The sequence below is a fragment of the Bidens hawaiensis genome, unplaced genomic scaffold (genome assembly GCF_021521415.1).
Source record: "Bidens hawaiensis isolate Kalapana, Puna unplaced genomic scaffold, B.hawaiensis_p1.1 tig00023222_1, whole genome shotgun sequence".
NCBI lineage: Eukaryota > Viridiplantae > Streptophyta > Magnoliopsida > Asterales > Asteraceae > Bidens > Bidens hawaiensis.
In genome coordinates, this window is record NW_027493642.1 from 310,060 (window position 1) to 326,626 (window position 16,567).

The following is a 16,567-nucleotide window of genomic DNA, read 5'->3' on the forward strand; positions in this document are numbered from 1 at the left end:
AAAGGATGGAACAGTATTGAAGCTGTGCACTCAAGGGCCAAGGCTGATATTATGCACAACCTTTTATAGTATAACTTAACTGCTTTTCATCCAATCTCTATTCCGTGATTATCATTATCCTGATCAGGCCTTTGATAATCACTCTTACCAAACTCAACACTATATATTCCACAGTAGCGTAGCCTCTGATCAGTGCAGAATTAATCAATCATCATGGCTGCTGCTCGGAGAATGTCATTGAAGAGGTAGGTCCCAGCAGAGCCCAGTTGGACCCTCAAGACTCACCTTGAAGAGGGACGTCTGCGCAAAGACCAACTGGTTCCGCAGGACCCACCATGCTCAGAGAGATGAAGACCTTACGCGCAGTACGCCAGCTGTTCCCGCAGGAAAAGCCTCCCAATGGTGAAGTACCCCGCCTGTTCCCGCAGCTGCGGATACAAGCCATCAGGGAAGGCTACCCGCACTAATAGCAAGGCTACACGCACAAGGCACTAACTCTCAATAATTCAGTAATGTCACCTGAAGAAGGAATGAGCAAGGCGGGAATACTCCCGCCCAAATGAGCCAGTCCGTACGCTTCTGGAGGATCTTTTGTACTATACCTGCCAAGGTATGGACAAAATAGACAAGATCTGACCAAAGCAGCCCATGAACCAATCACAGGGTGACAGCTCACTGACAACAGTACGACGAGGAGCACGCTCTAGTACAAAATGTCACTATCAGCCGCTGCCTACTCACCAACCCTTGTCGTGGCACGTACATAGCCTGCAGTTGGTGGAAAAGGAATAGTGCAGAGCCGGCCATGTCACTATCAGCCGCTGCCTACCCACCAACCACCAGCACGGCACGTGCGTAGCCCACAGTTGGTAGAAAAGGAATATTATACAGCTGGCTGTACCTGCTTAGAAACCTACCTTCGGCTATAAATACTCCAACACCTTGGAACGGTATCATCATACTATCTTATACCATCACATATCTTATCTGCTCTAGCTGTTTCTCTTAATATACATTTATATTCAGAGCAATCTAGTCTGATTCTCACGCCGGAGGGTGGTCACAAGGAGGTACCCCCCCCCCCTTCTCGTTGACGAGCTCACGGTGTCTGTTTTGCAGGTCATCAGAAGAATAACCATCTTTGCCGGACCTAACCCTCGTGGGAAACATCCACTTAACCCTAAGATTATCCGTAATCTGTCGGGGTCACTTAGTGTTTCTTCATTGGCGCCATCCGTGCATAAAAGCTAGAACTAATTTTCTCAGTTTTTTCAAAACATCTGGAAAGATGGTTAAGGTTACTCCGATGCCAAGGCCAACGAGTGACCAAGAAACTCCGGTAACCACAACCCCAGCTACTGGGGGGAACACCGGCGAGTACACAATTTTTACGAACACTACCCCGGTTACCCAAGCCGGGGCAAGTGCAGTAAATAATCCTTCCCTGGGATTCACCGATACCCAGTTGGAGAGACAACAGACGAGGCTCCCCCGCCAAACACTTGATCAAGTTAAAACGTGGGCGGAAGCACGTCAGAAGGAATTCCAAGCTGAGTTGGATGAACGCTTACGTTCACTCCAACAGGCTGACGAATTCGGAAGCACTCGACAACAGCTCAACATGAGTAATGAGTGCGAGTATGATAAAGATTGGGAAGAATCTGACAGTGACGCAAACCCGCGCCATAGGGCGAAAGGGAAGCGTAAACAAGCAGATTTCCACAGAAGAAATTTTGGAGAAACCTTTAAACCAAAAAACGCGGGTGGAAACCCACGTGACTTCTCTAAAACCTTCAGACCAACTGTTGCAAATGCGGGAACGTCCAAATTTGCAAGGGACATTGCGGAAGCAATTGCCCCGAAAAGTGCCAAACAAATGTCCAACATAGGCACATATGATGGTATATCTGACCCAGACGATCATTTGAACAGATTCATAGCGGGGGCAACCGTTAGCAATTGGACGGAACCCACGTGGTGTTACATGTTCCAAATGACGCTTGTTGGGGCAGCCAGAGCGTGGTTCGACCGTCTACTGGTCCACCACATCTACGATTGGGCAGACTTCCAGCAAAAGTTCAGCCAACACTTCAGTCAACAAAGAAAGTATACCGAAGAGCAATGGACGATCCTCAACTGCATCCGAGAGGAAGATGAGTCTTTACTAGACTTCATCACGCGCTTCAATTCAAAGAAAAGCTAAGTCTGGGCACTATTAGCGAAGATCTTGTCCGCGCTGTTTTCATCCAGGGCGCGGAAGACCCAGAGCTCATACGCACCTTAACGGGTAAAGATGGCATGCCATCCACGTGGGATGCCATCATGACAACAGCTAAACGCTTCGCGGAAACGGAAAAGCAACTGGGTAGAGATCTTCTCCAAAGCACAAACCTCTACACTCAAAAAACAAGAGAAAATAACGTCCTTACCGCCCGACAAAACAAAAAGAGGAAGCTTGGTATTTGGCAGTCAAGGGTAAACTTTGACACCTCATCCGGCTCGCACCCTCGGTTAGGCGGAAAGGATAACATGCAGTCGTCGAACCGGAACTCCAGATGGACGCCACTCACCAAAAGCGTCACCGAAATATTTGCCACCGAGAGGCTCCCATGGCCAGAGGCTCCAATAATCCGACAGCGTCACAACGCTGATCAGAGCAAATCCTGTGACTTCCACAGGACAAAAGGCCATACCACGGAGGAATGCGTATCCTTGAAGGACGTCGTCGAAGCATTCGTCAGAAATGGGAAACTCACTCACCTCGTGGCGTAATGGACGCTAAGCAGGCTAATACGTGTAGAACCCCAGTTGGGGAAAACACGGATGAAACTGCAGCTTCAATGTTGGAGACTACATACTGCGTAAACAACGAGATTCCGAACCAGGTGCATATCGGCTCGAAAGGCTCGATGACACCCCCATCCCAAGAACATGGAAGGGAGCTCAATTACACAGGCTGCATGTAGATCAATTCCAAACTTGTAAAGAAAAGGCCTAGAGCCACTTCTAATGGAAATGATTCTCCTTATCACATTGACGCTGATGGTCTTACATTTATACTTATGATCTGACCACACTGATATGCCGGTATTCACCGCATAAATAAGTGGGGAAGTAAGTCGTTGCGTGTGGAAGGCGGCAAAACCCGCATAAACACAAAAAACGGCAAAAATTTCTAAGGAAAAGATGAGGAAAACCTTCACGCAGGTCAGTTATAGGTGAAGTTTGGTCATCCCACTAAATGAAAGTGACGGTCCTACCCGCACAACCATGATAGAGGAAACTGAACATTAACCTATTGACAACCGCGCGTCGAAAGGTTAACTTATTCAAAACACTGATATGCCGGTATTCACCGCATAAATAAGTGGGGAAGTCAGTCGTTGCGTGTGGAAGGCGGCAAAATCCGCATAAACACAAGAAACGGCAAAAATTTCTAAGGAAAAGATGAGGAAAACCTTCACGCAGGTCAGTTATAGGTAAAGTTTGGTCATCCCACTAAATGAAAGTGACGGTCCTACCCGCACAATCAAGATAGAGGAAACTGAACATCAACCTATTGACAACCGCGCGTCGAAAGGTTAACTTATTTAAAACACTTAGAAAATTTCTAAGGAAAAGATGAGGAAAACCTTCACGCAGGTCAGATATAGGTAAAGTTTAGCCAAGTGAAAGTGACGGTCTTACCCGCACAATCACGAAAGAGAGCAAAACTTTAACCTATCATCTGCCACGTTGAAAGGTTAACTTATCCAAACTACTCAAGAAATTGCTAAGTTAAACTAAAATATGCGTGAAACAAAGATTCAAAAATAAGAGGGAATATACCCCCTTACCTTGGTAACCAAGAAACCGTAAGACAAGTGCGGGTACAGTGTTAAGGCGAAACCCTTCACATACTTAGCACCTGCAGGGAATTGAAGCCAAGAATACCTTGGTAACCAAGAAACCGTAAGACAAGTGCGGGTACAGTGTCAAGGCGAAACCCTTCACATACTTAGCACCTGCAGGGAATTGAAGCCAAGAATACCTTGGAAGTCAAGTAACTATACGACGAGTGCGGGCACAGTGTCAAGGCGAAACCCTTCACATACTTAGCACTTGCAGGGAATTAAAACCAAGAAGGATCTTCTGGGCCATGCTTGTGGAAAGGGAAATAACACCCCCGCATAGCGGGAACGTTGAGAACTAGATTGTTTGAAGCTCAAAGATGGAATTGGTTGTTTAACATAATTGATCACTATGTCTAAAACTACCAAAACCTCGTGGAGAATCTACACAAGTGAAACTCAACGCTCCTGACTTGCGAGGAGGTTACACACCTACCCGCATCATACCCAAAGATCAAGCAGAAAAGTCGGGAATTTCTGCACGTGACGTTAGGAAAACCGCGGGAAGAATCCCCACGGAAAACCTTAAAACTAAAAACCCTTTTCAAAACCCCTTGCTTAAGTCCAAAAGTTCACCTCAGTTATTAACAATTCATGAGAAGAACATTGGACTGAGGGACTTGAAGAGGTAGGTCCCAGCAGAGCCCAGTTGGACCCGCAAGACTCACCTTGAAGAGGGACGTCTGCGCAAAGACCAACTGGTTCCGCAGGACCCACCATGCTCAGAGAGATGAAGACCTTACGCGCAGTACGCCAGCTGTTCCCGCAGGAAAAGCCTCCCAATGGTGAAGTACCCCGCCTGTTCCCGCAGCTGCGGATACAAGCCATCAGGGAAGGCTACCCGCACTAATAGCAAGGCTACACGCACAAGGCACTAACTCTCAATAATTCAGTAATGTCACCTGAAGAAGGAATGAGCAAGGCGGGAATACTCCCGCCCAAATGAGCCAGTCCGTACGCTTCTGGAGGATCTTTTGTACTATACCTGCCAAGGTATGGACAAAATAGACAAGATCTGACCAAAGCAGCCCATGAACCAATCACAGGGTGACAGCTCACTGACAACAGTACGACGAGGAGCACGCTCTAGTACAAAATGTCACTATCAGCCGCTGCCTACTCACCAACCCTTGTCGTGGCACGTACATAGCCTGCAGTTGGTGGAAAAGGAATAGTGCAGAGCCGGCCATGTCACTATCAGCCGCTGCCTACCCACCAACCACCAGCACGGCACGTGCGTAGCCCACAGTTGGTAGAAAAGGAATATTATACAGCTGGCTGTACCTGCTTGGAAACCTACCTTCGGCTATAAATACTCCAACACCTTGGAACGGTATCATCATACTATCTTATACCATCACATATCTTATCTGCTCTAGCTGTTTCTCTTAATATACATTTATATTCAGAGCAATCTAGTCTGATTCTCACGCCGGAGGGTGGTCACAAGGAGGTACCCCCCCTTCTCGGTGACGAGCTCACGGTGTCTGTTTTGCAGGTCATCAGAAGAATAGCCATCTTTGCCGGACCTAACCCTCGTGGGAAACATCTACTTAACCCTAAGATTATCCGTAATCTGTCGGGGTCACTTAGTGTTTCTTCAGTCATCGATGCTTTCTTCTTCTTACGCTCCATCTCTCTTACGTTCGATCGGTAAAACTCGGACGTTTTATATTTTATTATTCACTTTTTTTTATTAGATCGTACGATTACTGATTTGTTTTTATTTTATTTTATTTTCTGTTATGTCTATTTTGAGTAGTTTGATTTCGACCTTTTTGATACGGAGATTAATAGATCATCATTTTAAGTCAATTCAAATACCCCTAATTAAGGCATGTCACCTAATTCAAGGCTCGATCTATTTGATATACTTTGATGTATGTGTTGAACGTAATTTCCGACTTATGTTAATTAATAATTTAATTAGGGATAAGTGATTTTATTATAGCTAGTTGGAATAGTAGATAGATAAACATGTGGATTTTATTTATTTATTTATTAGTTAATAAGGTGTTCGAGTTCATTTCTGGATGTCCTGACTCATGGCCGTTGTGATTATGGTTAGATGAGTTTGTAATAAGTTTTAGAGTTATATTTTTCTGGTTATAAGATTCAGAGTTTTTCAATCCTAATTCATCGTGTGTGTTTTACGTTTTGGTGACTTATATTAATTCGTTGTTGAGTACTCCGGTACCGGGAATACTTACTAATTATAGGACGATCTGATATATCAAGTAAGTTGAAAGCTGGATATGAAGTAGACTGTGGTTTGTGGTGTCAATTTTTGATATATGTGTTTCGGTGTGTATGTTAATTCATAATTATATGTTTTTTCTGTTATCTATGGTTTAAAGTTGAAACTATTTTGTGTTTCTAAATTCTAATAATAATTTGTCTGTTTTATGAACTTGTGTTGAATAATCTCATCTTTTGCATACTGTTATTGACTTTGACCATCAACTGCATAATTCAGGCAGAGGCACTGCAATCAGTAGGTTTAGTACAGCTGCTGCTGCTTTAGAGGAACCGATTACTCCACCTGTCAAGGTTGAACTCACCAAGCTCCTCATCAATGGACAATTTGTGGATGCAGCATCAGGTAACTAAAAGTCATGTGAGTAATAATAATAATAAGAAGAAGATGTTGTTAAGTACTGAAATTGACCATCTTTGATACAGGGAAGACTTTTCCAACCCTGAATCCAAGAACAGGGCAAGTGATCGCCAATGTTGCTGAAGGAGATGCAGAAGATATTAACCGTGCAGTGTCTGCAGCTCGCAAAGCATTCGATGAAGGCCCGTGGCCTAGAATGACTGCCTATGTAAGCTTTATTCTTTAGCTCTTAGCCTCTTCGTTCTATTAAATCTTTTCTTGCAGCTTCATTTTATTCTTTTTTATCTTAACAGGAAAGATCTAAAGTACTGTTGAGATTTGCTGATTTGGTTGAGAAGCATGCTGATGAAATAACAGCTCTTGAAGTTTGGGACAACGGGAAGGCGTATGAACAGGCAGCGTTGGATGAGATACCACTGTTCATTCGTCTGTTTCGTTATTATGCCGGTAAGCAGCATAGGATGTAGAAATATTGCTACTGTATAAACTTTTTGTCTTGAAATTTAACCATCTTGGTTCTGTTTGCTTCATAGGCTGGGCTGATAAGATCCACGGGCTCACGATTCAGGCTGACGGGCCTCATCATGTTGAGACCCTGCATGAACCGATTGGTGTTGCGGGTCAAATTATTCCATGGAATTTTCCTCTTCTGATGTATTCTTGGAAAGTTGGGCCTGCATTAGCATGTGGTAATACTGTTGTACTTAAAACTGCTGAACAGACACCATTGTCTGCCCTCTTTGTGTCAAAGCTTTTCCATGAGGTAATATTAATATAAATTTTAATTTTTATTAGTTATCATCAAAATTTGTCTAGTTTTAATAGCTAGCATCATCTTGAATCTTGTTAACAGGCAGGTCTACCGCCAGGTGTGTTGAATATTGTGTCTGGTTATGGTCCAACTGCTGGTGCTGCTCTTGCTAGCCATATGGATGTGGATAAGGTTGGTTTGAGGATTCAATCCTGAAACCATTGAATCATATATATATCTTACATTTGAATAAACTTTGTGTAGCTTGCTTTCACGGGATCCACTGAGACAGGTAAAATTGTTCTTGGATTGGCTGCAAAAAGCAACTTAAAACCAGTGACTTTAGAACTTGGTGGGAAATCACCTTTCATTGTGTGTGAGGATGCCAATGTTGATGAAGCTGTTGATCTGGCACATAATGCTCTATTCTACAATCAGGTTTGTTTATCGGCGTCTTAATTTTGTGTAATTTCATATAAATAAATTTAATGATTTGGTTTATTTGCAGGGACAATGTTGTTGTGCTGGATCGCGTACGTTTGTACATGAACGTGTTTATGATGAGTTTGTAGAGAAAGCAAAGGCCCGTGCTTTGAAACGTGTGGTTGGTGATCCCTTTAAAAAGGGTGTTGAACAAGGCCCTCAGGTATTACATGTTAATAATTACTCAAAAAAAAAGTTACATATTTAATTTTCTTTTGTGATTATTGTCCAAACAACAGGTTGATTCTGAACAATTTGATAAGATCTTGAAGTATATTAGATCCGGGGTTGACATTGGTGCTACCCTTGAAACTGGAGGCCAAAGATTTGGCCCAAATGGATATTATATCCAACCAACTGTTTTCTCAAATGTTCAGGTAACATTTTCAACCACCAAGTAAACAAAAAGCCGACATATTTATTTTTTCTTAATCAAATTTAGCTAATTTGTTTCCACCTTATTTCAAACAGGATGACATGTTAATAGCAAAAGATGAAATCTTTGGCCCGGTACAGTCAATTCTGAAATTCAAGTGGGCTTTCAAGATTCTCTGATAATATATTTAATTTTTTCGTTCACGTTTATTAATTGTTTTTTTTAAACAATACAGAGATATCAATGAGGTGATTCGGAGGGCAAATGCAACCGACTTTGGGCTAGCTGCTGGTGTTTTTACACAAAATCTTGATAACGCTAATAGGTTAACCCGAGCATTAAAAGCAGGAACAGTGTGGATCAACTGTTTTGATATTTTCGATGCTGCAATTCCGTTTGGTGGTTACAAGATGAGCGGGCACGGTAGAGAGAAGGGAATTTACAGCCTTAATAACTACCTGCAAGTTAAAGCTGTTGTTACTAAACTCAAGAATCCAGCATGGCTTTAGTTCTCTTTAAGTCTGTCTTTATAAATATTGTGGAGATTTTAATAATTATGTTATCTTCTGTGACAGACAATGAAATAATGAATCCAATTCAGTTATCACCCTCTTGATAAGTTATTAGTTTACACTGTTATACAATGTTAAATGACATAATGACATAATAAGAGATGCATATCTTAGAGTAATTATCTTTTTACCAACAGTAAATCTATGGTTCACTGTTTACACTTACCATAGATTTTAACTATGTAAGGGGGTGTTTGGGATTGCTTGTTTTAATCAACTTATGACTTGTTAAGGTTTGAAAAAGTTAAAAGATGTTTGGTATTGCTGTGTATTGTGAGGGGATAAATTAATAAGTTACAAAGTTGTAACTTATTAACTTATGGAAAAAGTTATAAGGAGATAAAGTAAGGAATCCCAAACACCCCCTAACTCGTTTAAGAGTTTATTAAGTGTCCGTCAAGTTAGCCAGCTTCCGCCGCTGCTTCTTGCAGGGCGGCTCAATGCCCACAATTTAAATTTATTTAGTACAGATTTGTGTTTTAATAAATAAGTAGACATAATTTGGTTCCCCGTTATCTAATATAAGTACAAATACTTTTCAAAAGCTGGGATGTGGGAGTTGTTTAAAGAAAACTATTAGAAAAAATAATGGAGTTCAATTAGCCATTTATTAAAACAAGGAAAAAAAATAGATGGCATTTTGTGATAGGTTTAAATGTGTAAATAAGAATAATCCAACGCAACGATGATCTATATGAGTTAACTATATGGATGGTCACATAATTGCAAATATTGCGTGCTTAGTTCCCACATTCTGATAGTTACATTGGTAGTCTCTACTTTCGACTCAAAGTAACACAAATTGTTTGTTAGCTTTTCCTGTTAAGTTTTTAACAATTGACCAAATAGTCTATTATTTATTTTTTAAAATAAAGAATAAACTAAATATCAAAGTAAAAGCAAAACCGTTCTACACATGTAATAGAATCTATTGAGTTTTGTGTCCCTGCCACCACACGAACGAGGGTCCGACATATCTTATTCAATAACGCTTACCGAAGATTCCCAAAAATAACCCTCGCTCCGCCTGATTTAGTTTACCATTTATGAAAAATATTTACAATAAATAAACGATATTAAAACTTTAGTGGTTTTGTAAATAGAAAAAATAGTTTTAATTTACTTAGACGAAACAATATTGAAACGTGGTAATATTTTATGATTATGATTTTACCATATTCATTAGACTGATTCTCATTACACAATTTTCATAACCAAATAATTAGGAGTTTAGGACTGTTATTTTTATCCATAACTTGAACCTCGACTCGAGTACAACTTGAATTAATACGAGTCAAGTACCGAGTACCTTTTAATGGGTTTCGGGTAAACCCGAATAACCCTTTGACTAAGTCTTTTATTCAATTAATATATCTCGTGCCTTAGCATATTCAATAAATATCACCACCTATCCAAATGATGGGTCATGCATGAAAAAATATAAAAAATAAAATAAAAATCATATTAATTTTGAAATATCACGTGGTTTAATAAAAAAATATATTATATTACATCATGCTAGTTTTGTCATATAGCATGCTTTATAAAAAATATATAAATATTGCTCAAGTTATTTTATATATAGAAAATGAAATACGTGTTACGTTGCGACTTTACGTATCTTTAACAAGAAAACAGTTCATCTTTGACCAGTGTTAACGTGACTCGCCTTTTATTAGTTCTAAAGTGACTTGTTAAAGGATTGTGTATTTTGGATTATGTGGGTTGTTAATATCTTATGTAAGTTAAAATTTGAAGATGATATATAAGATTAAATTTGGTCATATATATAAGTTTGTAGGTTTTTAGGTTAAATACTCGAAACCCGATTAACCTGTACTCATGAAACCCGAACCCGACTAACCCGGGGGTGATTAGGGTCGGATATGACTATATGAGTACTCAAAATTAAATTTCTCAAACCCGAAGAACCTGACTCGAGAAACTCGAAACCCGAAAGTACAACCCGAATAACACCCCTATTAGTTCGGGTTGTACTCGGGTTGGTTAGATTCGGTCAAAAAGTTTCAAATAATTGGTAAAAAGTACTCGGTACTCGACTTGAATCCCGAAACCCGAAAGCATAACTTGAATTTGACCAAAAATTTCAAATAATTGGAGATAGTTAAAACCTTAGTACAAGTAGACTTAGAAAAAACGGTGTTCAACAAGGTTAAGTTAACGGCTTGCGTCATCAAAAGAGAATATTGTAATATGATTTGTTAATTATTTATTTTAATGCAATCAAGGTTTATGTATAAAGTGCATGACCATTCATACATCTTCCTTTTCTAAATGTCGTTTTACTTTCAAAAGTTAGTGAATTACTTTATAAATCTAATGGCCATTATGGTTAAAAACCAGTCAAACCTATTCAACCGTGGAGTCATAACTAAATTCTCTATAAACACCAACATTGTGTTTTGTTTCTTCTTCGAATTCTTTCACACTTTGTTGTATATTTATCTCAAAAAGTTCCACTCTATAATAATTGTTGAAATGGCTTGTGATTGTTACTTATTGTTTCAGAAATTAAGATAGATAACTATTTATAGGTTTTATTCGGTTCTAAACCTGAGCATACAAAAAACTAAAAATTTAACGAATTTTTGAAAATCTGAGAAACAGGTCAATTGTAGCTGTCGGGAGTCAAGTACTAATACGATTGTAAACGTGTTTAAACGGGTAGTCCGAAGGAATCTGAGGTTGAATTCGGCAACCTAGATAGAGGAAGGGGAAATAGGGAGGGTTGGCTGGGAATTTTTATTTATATTTACTTTTTGTTTTTTAAAGTACATAACAAACAGTCCTTTATTTTTAATTTAATCGATTTCTAATACTAATAAATTAAAAAAAGACCAAATTATGTGTGCTATAAGTAACAAACCATAAATACTAAATAGTGACATATCACATACTATTTGTGATGTTTTTTATTTTTCTAATATTATATTTATTTTTTTATGTTTCAATTTCACCATTTATGCTATGAATTATATACGGACTTAACTCATTTAATTGTTTACTAATTACTAATATGATTTATCCATATGATGCATTGAAAACTTGATGGACGGAGAGAAAATCCACTTATTACCACCATCAACAACCCCCCCCCCCCCTCCCCCGTCCTATGTGTGTGTATATATATACATTTAAAAAGAGTTGGGCTCGGTGAAATATGATTTTTTAGTATAAAAGCACTAACAATGTTTGGCATGTTTAATATTCATTGTTTATCATTTGTTAAATATTGTATTTCTATGGAATATTCGTGCCCTTCATTTTGTAGGTGGAAGAACACTGATCCAGAAGAACCATCGGTGAAATAGTATAATCACACCCGAGGAAAGTAGATCTGCTACCAGTGAGTAGATCCACGTTTCTTCAATTATCATGTGTATTGACATCCCATGATGGAGCAAAAATGATACCAAGGAGTTGTAATGAGGGTGAGGTATCATCAGTCATCACAAAAGCAACAACAATCCTCAGCTCCTATGAGTATCCCTGACTGGTCAAAGATTTACAAGAAAAGTCAAAGTGAAAAATACTATGTTGATGATGATGATGATGATGAGATGGTGCCACCACATGAATACATTGCAAGAAGGCTAGCCATTACTTCTTCAATGTGTGTGGGTGGTGGGTGTACACTTAAAGGAAGACACCTTAGCAAATTGAGGAATGCCATTTTGAGAAAAACTGGTTTCTTAGAATGATCTTCCATGCCCATTTAGTCTTGTAGTCTTCCACCTACAAGACTATATTAATTTGGACACTCCTGTCTACATATAACTAACAAAAACAAGGTTGATGGTGGTGGTTGTAACATGTAATGCATGATGATGAATGGGCATGGAAGATCATTCTAAGAAACCAGTTTTTCTCAAAATGGCATTCCTCAATTTGCTAAGGTGTCTTCCTTTAAGTGTACACCCACCACCCACACACATTGAAGAAGTAATGGCTAGCCTTCTTCATTACATGTTACAACCACCACCATCAACCTTGTTCATTACAAGGGTCTCAAACTAGTTGTTTAAAATATAAGACCACATATGATGTAAGGACCATGGCCCATGAGCATTAGACATAGCAAACCCCCAAATTCCATTACAAGATTATATTAATTTGGACACTCCTGTCTACATATAACTAACAAAAACAAGGTTGATGGTGGTGGTTGTAACATGTAATGCATGATGATGAATGGGCATGGAAGATCATTCTAAGAAACCAGTTTTTCTCAAAATGGCATTCCTCAATTTGCTAAGGTGTCTTCCTTTAAGTGTACACCCACCACCCACACACATTGAAGAAGTAATGGCTAGCCTTCTTGCAATGTATTCATGTGGTGGCACCATCTCATCATCATCATCATCATCATCAACATAGTATTTTTCACTTTGACTTTTCTTGTAAATCTTTGACCAGTCAGGGATACTCATAGGAGCTGAGGATTGTTGTTGCTTTTGTGATGACTGATGATACCTCACCCTCATTACAACTCCTTGGTATCATTCTTGCTCCATCATGGGATGTCAATACACATGATAATTGAAGAAACGTGGATCTACTCACTGGTAGCAGATCTACTTTCCTCGGGTGTGATTATACTATTTCACCGATGGTTCTTCTGGATCAGTGTTCTTCCACCTACAAAATGAACAGCGCCGTTACTTACCCCTCAGAAAGGGACAGAGGGGTCCTCTTTGGGGTAACCCTCCGGCGTGAGAATCAGTATATTGTGGAGAAGATGATAATGTGTGTAAGAGAATCTCAAGAGTATTGCGTAATTGCTCAATACCCTCTGGTTGTGAGACTGTGTGATTGTATGTAACTGACTGTGAGTGAATGTAATTCAATATGATTGAATGTGATATCACTGCCTGTAACTGTCAATGATTGAGTATGAATGTGTCATCAAAGTGGAGTTGATGTTGTATTTGTAGTGCTAGGGTTTCCATTGATTTGGCTCAACCTCGTTGGCCTCCTCCAATCGCACTGCGCCACGTGTCCTCTGGGACACCTGGCGCTTTCTCGTTGGTTGTAATCACGTGGTAACACATGTGTCATGCTGAGTTGTCGACCTTTAATTTGGCAGCTGTCAACATCAGCATATTCTTACTCCTTAAAAAGATGCCTTCTGGAAGGTTGTCTGACGTGCACAATCAAGGTTGCCCTAATCCTGATTTGGATAAGGACGAGGTTGATTATGTGCACGTGTGATATGCGCCCATCCTGAGGATGCGCGAGGTCTTCTCTTTATTCTCACGCGCAGATATTTCATGCGCAGATGTGATATGCACGAGCATGTGATATGCGCCGCGCGTTGATGCGCTGCGCGCATATGTGATGCGCGGGCATATGTGTGCCTGGGCAGGTGTGATATGCACGAGCATGTGATATGCGCCGCGCGCTGATGCGCCGCGCGCATATGTGATGCGCGAGCATATGTGTGCCTGGGCATATGATGCCTGAGCATGTTTTGTATGCGCCATGCGCATAGGTTTTGGCTTTGTGCCTTCATAATGTCTTTATCTTGTGGGTTGACCCGCCTTGCTCGGTGTTGAGGCGGGTACATACCTCTTCAAGCCCCCCCAGTCTAATGTGTGTCTTATCTCGCGCGAGCGCGGTAAGATAGATATTAGACTTACTGATTTGGTCTTTTAAAAGGGGTTTTGTCGTTTTCTTGGTTGTTTCCATCATTGCGCGAAGTCCTATCCATTTGGTTGAAAACGAAAGGTTGAAAACGAAGGGTCCAAATACGTGGTTAGTTGGTGGTGACGTGCGCCGTAAACATGTCAGACGTTTCGTGTGCTCGAGGTGCTACAGTTGCCTTTCACGTCCCCTCACACAGCTGTCTTGAACACGTGTCGCGCTCGCATTGGTTAGCACCTGCGAGTGGGGGCGCATTTCTGCTCCGTGGCAGGTCCGTTATGTTTTTATGTCCCCTCAACAGTGTTAGGGACACGTGTCGCGCCCTCGTTGGCTTACACCTGCGAGTGGGGGCGCGTGAAATCCCATTAGTTACCACTTTTCTCTCTCCTGGGCCTATAAAAGCAGGCCTTTGGGAAATATTTATCTTCATCTTCATTGTTGCAAATTTTCAATTTTCTGCCTTTCATATTCTGAATTGAGTATTTTCATCGTTTCGAAACTTCTATTATTTGCTGCTGCAGTTGTATGTCTGATAGTTCAGACTCGTCTAGCCCCTCAATCACCTCTATTTCCTCTCGAAGACGCCGTGTGAAATCTGTGGTGATGTCGACACTGAAGCAAAAGGGGAAAGGGAAGAGGGTTGTTGAGACCACATCGGAGGAAGTAGGGAGGACCAAGGCCACCAAAAGGTGGAATGAAATCCCCTGCAAATTGAAGCAGGCCGATCTCGACAGCCTCATCGCCTCTCAGGGCTTTCTCCCCCTGTTTGGCTGCATGTTGCCTGGGGCCGGGCAAACGGCGGCGTGCCCGCCTGCCGGCTATATATCCCTATATAGCCACTTTTTCACCCACTGCAACCTTCGTCTCCCGATAACAAGGTTTGTGGGTGCCCTGCTGAAGTTCTATGGGATTCATATATCCCAAGTCCATCCGTTTGGACTCGTGCGCGTGACTCACTTTGAGTTCATGTGCAAATCCCAGCGCGAGGAGCCGACTCCTCGGCGCTTTCAGTATTTTTACAAGCCCAAGATCCAAGACAATTGGATCTCTTTTATTCCTCGCAGTCAGAAGGTGAAGTGCTCCACTGTTTCATTCAAGAGCCTTCATGACTGGTCTGAGAGGTTCTTTTACATAAGGGCTGGTGTGATCCCCATCCGCATGACCATGCGCTCTATCTTTTCTGCGCCTGCGGATGAGGGTGTCCTCAAGAACCCAACTGGCGCCTGGGTTAAGAAACTGACCGCCGAACCATCCCCTGCGAAGAAAATTCGCGAGGAGGCGCTGGTGGGGGTCGGCATGAGTAAGCTATGGGCCGACAGCGCGCTTGAGCCCGTTATCCATGTCGACGGTTTGTGTAAGTTTATTTCATTGCTTTATTTCTTTTTCTGCGCGAACATAATTCTTTTGCTGATATCACTTGACTTGTTTTTGCGCAGTCACCAAGGATTATGTCCTTGCCGCTTATGATGATCAAGTGGAGGGTGGCTCCGTCGCGCTTGGCGCTGGGGAGGTTGGTTTCCCAGATCACTTTGATGACATGTTCATCCCAGTGGATCTGGAATTTGACTTTGACAGTGACGCGCCTGGTAAGCCTTCGCACTTATGCTCATTCCTTTAGAATACCCAAGTTTATTAACAGTTCTGTTGGTTGTTTTTGCAGATGCGCTTGAAAACTACGAGCTGGAGCTCGCGGAAGAGGAGGAGGAGGAAGAGGAGGCGCCCCTACTAAAGCGCAAAGCTAAGGGGAAATCTGGCGCAGGGGCCAGTAAGAAACAGAAGAAAAATGACACCCCTGTTGCTCATCCCCATGCTCAAACGAAGGGACCTAAGGAAACCCAGGTGTTTACCACCATGGGTTCTTTAGCTTCCCTGCCTGTGAAAGTGGGCAGACCTCCTGTCCATTTGAGGTATGGTGGCGTCACCTCCTCCGTTCGCGCGGCTGAAGAGAGAAGCAGTGCCGCGCCTGCGACAGGTATGCTTTGCTTATCTTCATCTGATTGAATTATTATTAAACCTTTGCTCCTTTGAATGTTTGCAGGACCGGCGACGGTTGCAGATCAGCCGCAGGCGCCACAAGGTGCTGAGGCTGCGCCGGGGTCTGCTTCGAAGTCCCCCGTTCTACCCTCTGAGAAGGGTAGAATGGACTTTATGGCGATGTTCGCCGCGCGAACTGAATTGCGCCAAGGTATGTTTTGCACATTTGTCTTCTGAATT

General features: G+C 41.6%; 1 protein-coding gene across 1 annotated transcript; it reads left to right on the forward strand.

The window, feature by feature from the left end:
- Positions 1-5,499: 5,499 nt before the first annotated feature.
- Positions 5,500-8,627, forward strand: LOC143567131 (benzaldehyde dehydrogenase, mitochondrial-like). The gene is made up of 11 exons (XM_077053622.1): positions 5,500-5,543; positions 6,367-6,492; positions 6,573-6,715; positions 6,801-6,954; positions 7,041-7,270; positions 7,361-7,450; positions 7,523-7,696; positions 7,767-7,904; positions 7,981-8,118; positions 8,213-8,274; positions 8,353-8,627. The coding sequence occupies exons 1-11, from the start codon at positions 5,501-5,503 to the stop codon at positions 8,624-8,626; spliced, it is 1,572 nt and encodes a 523-aa protein (XP_076909737.1). The 5' UTR covers position 5,500; the 3' UTR covers position 8,627.
- The last annotated feature ends 7,940 nt before the right edge of the window (positions 8,628-16,567 follow it).

What these genes read in the sequence shown, in the direction of transcription:
- LOC143567131 (XM_077053622.1), top strand. Translation starts at nt 5,501, where the DNA reads ATGCTTTCTTCTTCTTACGCTCCATCTCTCTTACGTTCGATCG. An exon ending in GCCATATGGATGTGGATAAG is followed by an intron (nt 7,451 to 7,522) that starts GTTGGTTTGAGG and finishes AACTTTGTGTAG; the next exon opens with CTTGCTTTCACGGGATCCAC. An exon ending in ATGCTCTATTCTACAATCAG is followed by an intron (nt 7,697 to 7,766) that starts GTTTGTTTATCG and finishes GTTTATTTGCAG; the next exon opens with GGACAATGTTGTTGTGCTGG.